This window comes from Setaria viridis, chromosome 9 (assembly GCF_005286985.2).
Source record: "Setaria viridis chromosome 9, Setaria_viridis_v4.0, whole genome shotgun sequence".
Lineage (NCBI taxonomy): Eukaryota > Viridiplantae > Streptophyta > Magnoliopsida > Poales > Poaceae > Setaria > Setaria viridis.
Genome location: NC_048271.2, coordinates 51,400,974 through 51,409,805, shown reverse-complemented (window position 1 = coordinate 51,409,805; position 8,832 = coordinate 51,400,974). Strand labels below are relative to the sequence as shown.

Here is an 8,832-nt window from a genome sequence, read left to right as displayed (position 1 = left end):
GTGATCTCCCTCTTCTCTCTCGTCGCCTTTGCGTGATCGGCTGATCGATCTCGACCACAGCTCGGTTTAGGTTAAAGTTTGGAAGAGGGTTTAGCTAGCGCTGCTAATACCGATGGTACTAGCGGCCTCGTCGTCACGCGCGCGTGCAGCTAATTTCGCGCCTGCCTTAACTGACTTGATCGTCAGCTTCCGGACGTGTTAGCTAGCCCTTAACAGTCGTGTGTCGATGGGTCAAGGAATTCATGAGGAGAAGTCAAGCTCCCCTTCTCTGATTTAATCCACTGCACAACCTTACTTTAGTGTGTCCACTGTTTTTTTACTGAGTACTGTACTACTACTGATACAATGGATGCTGCAAACATTCTTTACCATCATCAATCAGTTTGTACTCTTGAAAAGCAAGCATTTCTATGGTAAATTTGTCACTACTACTAAGTAATTTCTTCATCCATAAATGCAAGGCACATTCTGATCTACGGAGTATCATGCATTCATGCTATTGAAGTAATTAAGAAACATCCATGGTTTTTGTGGCTGCGACCTCCTCCAATCACCAAGCTAGGGACACGTGTTCAACAAATGCCAGTACTAGGGCTCGCACCATCGTAGCAACAAGTGTAAACTCGAGGCTTTGTTTTCACTAATGCCGCCACGTTAAACCGGAATCATGCATGGCCCGGCTTTCCCCGAAAGGTGCCAAGTTTCGTGCCACATTTTAAGGAGGCGGATTAATTGGCTGGCAAGCAAGCTTCAAACCCAAGGCTGCTGCACACTTGGCATGCTCCAGGCCATGGTTTGCACGGTTTGTTAGGATCCTTCTTTTCCCATGCCAACACCTTCACCACACTTGCTCCCTAAACTAATCCCCAGTTGCACGGTAAAGCTTAACCCACCAGCCACACAAGCAACCACACTTGCTCCCTAAACTAATTCCCACCTGCCTTTGCTAGCCTAGGGTTAGGGGTAGGGGACCTCCGGACCTGGGGGACCTTGGAACATTCAGACAAATTGAAGGCGGAAGGCTAACGTTAATCGCCACTAAACAACTCGCTAACCTTTGTGGACTTATTCTCCGGCCACACGCCGTAGCTTACACCGAGTAGTGATCTGGCATGACGTGGACGGACATCGCTGACTTGGCATCTCCCGGGACGCGACACGTGTGAGGCGGGTTCGGGCGACGACATCGTCGCGGGAGCGCTAGGGGCCCGGTGCGGATGCCGAGACGCCCTCGAGGATCGTTATATGAATTGTTGCGGGAGGGGGAAATGATGGGATTCCAAGCTTAAATATGACCAAGTGTTGAGGCTAAACAAAGGGTTTTGCGAGTGAGTTGGAGGAGAACACGTCCATGGCGAGGCGAAACGTGGCCATCGTGTCGTGATTAGTTTATGGGCCCGTTTTAATTAGGTGTCGGATTAACCGTATTGAGCGCTTGAAAGGTGCGGGAACTTTCGTGTGATCACTTTGTTTTAGGGGCTCACTTCTCAAGGAAAAGCTTTATCGTGTGATTTGCTATACAAGGCAAGTGTGTGACATACGGGCTGACGCATCATAACCATGTCAACACAACACCCTATGCTTTTTTTATATATGTAATCAGCCTCCGATCGATCGATGTCGATCGTAAAGAATGCAAAAGTGTCAGCTAATCTTGGATTAGCAGGAAAAGGAGGAAGATTAGCAGTAAATTGATATTCCACCTATACTCAATCATATCCACTCACCGGTTTAATTGACACCCGCTAATTGTTCTTGGAATAAAGAAACTTTTGGTAGGCAATCAGATGCAAGGTTCTTTTGTTGGGGAATAAAAGAACAGAGCCATGAAATGGCGAACTGCTAGAACATTGTATACCGCATTGTCTGTACATAGACACCAGGACCAGACACCGTACATTCAGAAAACAACACGAATCACTTTACATCAAGGCCAATCAAAGTGCATTCTGCAATACCAATATGATACATGTCAGAAAGCACGCCACACCTGAAAGCCGTTTAATCTTCTTATACACTATATACACCACTTGCTCTGTAGCATCCCAATGCACTGTCAAACTGTCATGACTATCACAGATAAAAAAAATCAAGCTGACTTCAGTGATTAACTACATCTCCCTGATATCTGAATCCTCTGAAGATGGTGAGCTCAACTTCCTATCAGGCAATGTTGATTCTGCTCTCACATTGTTTTCACTGGCCTTGTGTTGGCTGCAAGCCTTAAATCTGAAGCAACACGATAAATGGTCGTTAACGATCCCGGTAACCTGCATGAAGGAGTAGATCGTTGTAGGGCCAACACACTGGAACCCTCGGCGCATCAAGTCCCTGCTTATGGCTTCAGCTTTCGGCGTCTTTGTAGGTACTTGGCGAGCATACCGGAAGCAGTTTGTGATGGGCTTGTGGTTCACAAAGCTCCAACAATAGTTGCTGAATGATCCGAATTCCTTAACCACCTACATGTAAAGCATTTCGAAAGTTTAACACAACAAATATGGAATTTATGGAGCACATGGTACTACACATGAGCTGTTTGATGGTAAACTGCAAATCGTTTGCAGATGAAGGAAGCCCATGTATCACATTGTTCAGATTCTCAAAGGGTACAAGATTTGGCCCATGCAAACGAGGTCTCGACCTCTTGGGCTTTCTCTTTACTTACGGCTAGGAAATGACTCTTGGCACTCTGCTGCTCAGCTGATAGCTAAAGAAGAAAGCAGCAAAGGAGAAAAGCAAGCTGAAAGGATCTCACTCGTGCCTTTTTTTAATGCGTTTTGGCAAATGGTCATTATTTACCATGTTGCCAAATTTCTGATGCCCAATTTTCCCACATGTTGTTAAATGACAGATAATAAAACAGCAAAAAATTGTCATTCAGCCTGATCAGAAGTGCAATACGAAGATTCCAACATTTCTGTGTCACTCTAAACTCAACAAAAGAATTCAATGCAACTGCGAAACATTGTAAGAATACAGACTCTGTACCTTCTGCATTTGCTTGGCATTTGTTACAACAGCTCGTATCTTTTGCTCTGACAGCAGCACACTTCCGTTTGACCTCATCAGGTTTATCTTCTTCTCTGTAAATTCAGAGACAGATGCAGAGTTGAAGCCATCAAACATCTCCCTGTTACAAAGCTGAAGTATCAGTGACCATTACAACACTTCTTTTATGAACAGAGTTTTAGTCGTGAAAGCGAACCTGAATTCCTCCCTCTTACTCAAAATAGCAGGCCAAGTGAGTTCAGCTAAGGCTTGTGATAGCGTGAGCAGCTCGAAGAGCGTACGGTCATCATGAACTGGAACTGCCCATTCTTCGTCATGGAATGCAACATAGAGGGGATCTGTAGAAATGGAGGTACCACCAAAAGCATGATGTTAGTTGATAACTGCGGGCCTATACTTTCATAGAGCTGAAAATTCAGCAGGTGTCTCTTGTTGCAAGAATGACTATCTGTACTAAAGATGCATGATCCGCTATTTCACAATCTTCATGGATAACAATTCTAGAGCTAAGGATTTTCAGTACTAATTCACTAGCGTACAATAGTCAAAACAAAAATACCATGGCCGATTTATTTTTTATATAATGACAATACAACATAGGCACGCGATTCCACCTGATTATGCATCAGCTCCAGAGCACAAAAAAGAATTCTCAACCGTAACACTTCAAATTTGCAATGTACTAGAGGAAGCGTAGACAAAAGGCAATTGCTTGTACTTCTTGTAAAATATAGTGCTTGGTGCAGCAAAACAAACAGGAGGAATCAGAAAACAGTGAAGAACTTAGAACTCACCCGAGTTTGTGGTGATCCAGGAACACCTCATCCTCCCCGTGTCCAGGCCAACTGGCAGCGGCGGCGGCGAGTTCCTACGCCTCGCAGACGGGACAAGCCTGTCATTCTCCCCTCTACCACTCTTGCCCCGCCTCTCTTGATCATCCGGTCCCTTCGCCTTCGAATTGGCCGGCGACTTGGCTCTCTCGGCTAGCTTGGCCCTGGCACTGGCTACCTTGGAGGAAGCGGTGGGTAGGACCGTCTGGACGCGGCGGAGCTCCGGCGAGGTGGATCCTGATCTGACGCCCGGCATTTGCAGTTGCAGAGTCTAAGGTCCTTCTCGAGCTCTGCAGTAGTTGTTCAGTTCGGCAGGGATGAGCGGCTTATTAACGCTGTTTGAAACGGATGAGCAAGGACGGAGTTACCCCTGCCGCGAGTGGCAGCCTAGTAGCAGCCATGCGCAGGGGCAGATACGTGGTGGTGTTGGACAGGGCGGCCGTGTCGGGCTGGGCGTCGCCGTCGGCTGCGGGTGCAACGGCCTCGGCACCAGGGGGTGGCGTCGCCACGACGCCACGTACCGTTACGCACAAGCATTGCCATACGCCGCCCAAGTCCCAACTCGTAGTCAGTCTCCGTCGCCGCCTCGTCCCATTTGCACAACCGTCCGCCGCCGGGTATCCGTGGGTTCGCTTGCGGCAGCCGGCAGGATTCCCGTCGGCAAAGATATTCCCATGCAAGTACTCTGCAGATGTAGTCCTTGTGGAACCACCTTCCAAAATGTAGGTATGCAAGGAACACGACAGGACGAATGAACACAGAACTGAAGAATGCGATAGGAGAAACAGAGAATAAGCATTGGATAATACGGCAAAGCTTATGTCCATCCTCCAACCATTATCTTCAAAGCAGTGGTACACTCAACTGTTATACCGGGAGAATCGTCAATTTACAAGAGGAACCTAACCAGGGAACTCCAGCAATGGCTGTGGGATCTTGAGCTGAACTGTAATGTTGTGTACAAAATTTTTCATCTCTCTGACTGTCTGTTGCCGCTTGCTCTGAGTTTCCCAGGTATGCAAGGAACTGGGTGGAACTATAGAGTAATAAGGATGTCAGCTCCCAGACCAGCCTAGATAGATAGGATTCGCTTGACCTTGCTACCAATCAAGTGCTGCTGGGAATCAAGAAGTCACGGTAGGACAGCAGGCAGGCGACCAGTTCGTCTGGAGCTAGGGTGTTCTCTTCCGCTTCTTCAGCACCTGAAGAAACACATGACGTGGTGCTAAGTCAATAACAGTCAGCGAGAGAAGCAAATATACAACAATTTATACACCAGTCATGAATTGGCTCTCTACTGGAAACCGAAACATACAATGGTAATACAAAAGCACTTGACACAGGTGGCAGTTTCAGATGTTCATACCATGCTATTGCCAATCAAATTACTTCTCTGAGAAGTAAACGGAATCCTGAAAATGAAGTGGCTCATTTCCCCAAGAGGTCCATCTGGGAAACAACTCTCTGGCAAAAAGCTCGAGGCATCTTGGAGGTTTAGGACCTGGAATATATTCTGATAGTAATTCTTTTGCAGGTTAAGGATTAGTGTAGCTATAAACAGAAGGGGCACTGAAGTATTTCAGTGAAGGATACTCTCAAGGGGAGGTTTCCTTGAGTGAGCACCTGGAACACTCATGATTACTTGGCTTCCTTCTAATAACTTGAAGTTTAATTCTTGCTTAGCATCTGTGTTCTACATGAACATAACAGAAGAATAAAATCGATGAATTTAATAATACTGCTGCATAACAAAAGTCACAATCAAGAAAAATGACAAGTGGGCTGGTGGGACAAACTTACAACATTTATGTAGCCAAGAAGGAGGCACTCATAAGGCCTGTGATGGAACAAGTCTAGATCACCAATTAGAGAACCATCAGGTTTCACCTATGATTCACTGAGATTTTTAGAACCAGATAGCAGAAAAATAATAATGCCACTATAAAATTAGCAAATGTATTAATGAAACACGGTGCCAGCAGGTGCCAAATGAGTATCAGACCTTCAGCCAATAAAACACAGTGGGGTCTTTCACCCCCCAAGAAGGAAGTAATTCTTTCTCAACAAACATCCGCAGTTTCTCCCTATTTGTAATCCACAAAACAAGAAGGGCTCCGGCTGTATGGGCAAGTTCTTGCACTGGAAGATACAGCAAATATCTGTTGGGAAGTGTAGGGTACCTGCAGCATAATGAATGAATGATTTATCACTCTACAAGGTTCCTAACTCACAATCTATAAATGTTGAAATGATAATTAAAGAGATGAAAAACAGTGATGACCATGAGCTCATTTTAACCATAAGTGGTTTAGTTTTGCAGAGAGCCAACTCATGCTTTAGTTTTACGGAAGAAAATGATACAACATAAAGGCTCTATGGTCAGCCAGGGGCGGAGCTTAGTGAAGATCAAAGGGGGCCATGGCCCCACCTGCCCAACGCAAGTTTCTACTAAATGAACAGTAAACGTAGTACTGTACACTGTCATTTAACACCTAATTACATGGACCGGCCCCCCTATATATCTGGTGAAGCTCCGCCTCTGTGGTCAGCTAAGGTTATAATACCTGCACTCCATTGGACTGCACATTCTGACTTGAATATCAGCTAAGGAGTGTACCTAAAACATAGTTAAAACCAAGAGCATGTAACGAAAGCAAACAGAACAGTGTATTTTGAGACATGAAATTGACAAATGTGAAGGATAAAACAATATCTGAGACTACTCCTAAGAGCAACTCCAAGAGGCTGCTAATCTTACCCCCAATACCTTTTTTAGGAAAAAAGAGAGAAAAAATGAACTCCAACAATCCACCTAAACCTTTCCCAATTTTTTAGCGACGCTAAAAAACAGCCTGCCACCGCGTATATTTTAGCGTTGGCGTTCCTCCCCCAATCCTGATTCCCGCACGCCCGCGCGTCCTTTCCGATGGGCCCAATACGATGACGTGGCCTGTGTTTGAAATATTGGGGGCTATTTATTAGCGATCTGCTATGGACTAATATGTTTTTGGGGGAAATTTTTTTTAGGAGAACCCCCAATACATAGTTTTGGGAAGAATTTTTTAGGATACTCTTGGAGTTGCTCTAAGGACTGCAAAAATGCAAAGCCCAGCCTCCATAATGTCAAGTTGTCAACCATAGCTTAAGTCATAAGGCCCATCTAGCGCTCTAGGCAATAACTTTTATTTTACATGTCAGGGAAAAAGGTGTGAAAATTGTTATTAAATACTTCATAGACAAAGCAAATACAAAAAAAAAACGTACGCTTCTTTCTGACGAACACATCCATTCTCCCAAGGTGGGTCAACAACTATAAGATTATACCCTTCATCTGAACTACCTGAACGAAAAAGGGCAACAAAAACCAAAATAAGGAATTGCCGCACAGTGGTGGAGGCAGGGGAGGGGGCTGCAGGGGCCAAGCCCCCCCTCCCCCCACCCCAACCCAAGCCATGCAAATTTCCACTTCCGACTAAATTTTGAAAATTTTAACAGTATACCCCCACCCCTCCCCTAAAAAGGTAAAATTTGAGTTTCTGGCTCCGCCACTATTGTCACATACCAGGAATGAGATCTTGAACACGTTTGAAGTCGGACTTTAAGTCATTGGGTCACCAAGAGCATGAAAAGGCATTTCAAAATTAAAGGTGGATCATTGAGTTAGCTGAAGCTATATGTAACAGTAAAGAACAATATACTTACCATCAAGAAGCAACTTCCTCTTGGTAAAATATAACGCTTATTCTGGAACTCTCCTTCCGCCTCATCAATCGCTTCAACACTGATTATGCTATTAAATAGTGGAAAGGATGTCCTTTGGGCATGAAAGGAACCTTAGGACATCAGAACGAATACAACACTGCTTCAGTATTGCATTATGTAACTCCAAACATGGTCATCAAGAAGTAAATCATCTGTAGAATTATTTTACCTTCCCCATTGCCCAGAACAAGGGGTTTCCGAAAGCAAATAGTAATCTCATAGAATGGTGCTCGCCATGAGGTCCCAAGCTCGATGAAATTATTCTCAGGACCACTTCCCACATCAAGTGTGTGCTCCTTGCCCTCGATCATCTTGGAAAGGTGCTCCAGTAGATATTTATCCTTAATGAGTGATTCATGTGCACTCAACAGTAAAGTCCTCGCTTCCTAGTAAAAGGTAACAACAAACTACTCAGGCAATAGAACACTATCATCACTCTTCACTACACCTGCGAAACACACTTCAGAATTCTATACAGCCTCCAAACCAACATTGTGTCTCCACTTTCAACTGCCTAAAGCTTAAATAATCTAGCACACAGGCAATGTCAGCCAATGATCCTAGCAGCTCCAGTGCATCAATACCATCAGTTTAAAGTTTAAACCAAATAACCAATGTTTCTTAACCTTTATCATTTTTATTTTCCCAAAGTAAAGCAGTGTTACACATCACCTGGTGTCGCGCTTCAGCGATCCGCTCCATGGCATTGAGCTCCTTCGGCTTCGGCTTCTGATTACGCTTGCGCTTCTTCCGCTTCTCTGGCTGCTCGGTCTCTGGGTCGCCTAGCTGACGCGGCGGCTCGAAGCTTCTGGAGTAGTACGCAGAAGGGACGACGCGGAAGCGCTGGTAGGACCCGTTGAGGAGGCGGACCGGGTCGAGGAAGGTGGCTCCGGTGCTGGTGCCGGTGCCGTCGAGGCGGTAGACGCCGGTGGCCTCGAACGACCGCAGCTCGTCGCAGATTTCCATCTGCGGCGGCAGCAGCAAGAGATTGGGAGGGCTTACCCTACCCTCCCTAAACCTGAGCTCCTTCCTTCGGACCTGCGCCGAGCGCCGCGCCGCCGTGGGAGTGCGCGGGCCGCCTCCCTCCACCTCAGGTAAGCGGCGCCGCCAAGCAGCACCGGCCGGCAGGGAGCGAGCGGGCGTGGAGGTCAGGGAGGCACGCGCCGCAGGTTGGGGTTCAACTATTCAGAGGGCCCCACCAGTCAGAGACGAAGGAAATGTGAACTGGCAC

General features: G+C 46.1%; 1 protein-coding gene across 1 annotated transcript; it reads right to left on the bottom strand.

Moving 5' to 3' along the window:
- Nucleotides 1-1,788: 1,788 nt before the first annotated feature.
- On the bottom strand, nt 1,789-8,567 carry LOC117835797 (methyltransferase-like protein 2). Its single transcript, XM_072290556.1, has 14 exons — nt 8,274-8,567; nt 7,771-7,987; nt 7,542-7,672; nt 7,402-7,435; nt 7,104-7,179; nt 5,842-6,019; nt 5,640-5,726; nt 5,433-5,532; nt 5,229-5,364; nt 4,524-4,602; nt 3,804-4,110; nt 3,206-3,347; nt 2,989-3,130; nt 1,789-2,459 (listed from the first exon to the last, which is right to left on the bottom strand). The coding sequence occupies exons 1-14, from the start codon at nt 8,565-8,567 to the stop codon at nt 2,112-2,114; spliced, it is 2,271 nt and encodes a 756-aa protein (XP_072146657.1). The 3' UTR covers nt 1,789-2,111.
- Nucleotides 8,568-8,832: the final 265 nt, after the last annotated feature.

What these genes read in the sequence shown, in the direction of transcription:
- LOC117835797 (XM_072290556.1), bottom strand. Translation starts at nt 8,567, where the DNA reads ATGGAAATCTGCGACGAGCTGCGGTCGTTCGAGGCCACCGGCGTCTAC. An exon ending in TCGCTGAAGCGCGACACCAG is followed by an intron (nt 7,988 to 8,273) that starts GTGATGTGTAAC and finishes ACCTTTTACTAG; the next exon opens with GAAGCGAGGACTTTACTGTT. An exon ending in AGTAAGAGGGAGGAATTCAG is followed by an intron (nt 3,131 to 3,205) that starts GTTCGCTTTCAC and finishes GCTTTGTAACAG; the next exon opens with GGAGATGTTTGATGGCTTCA.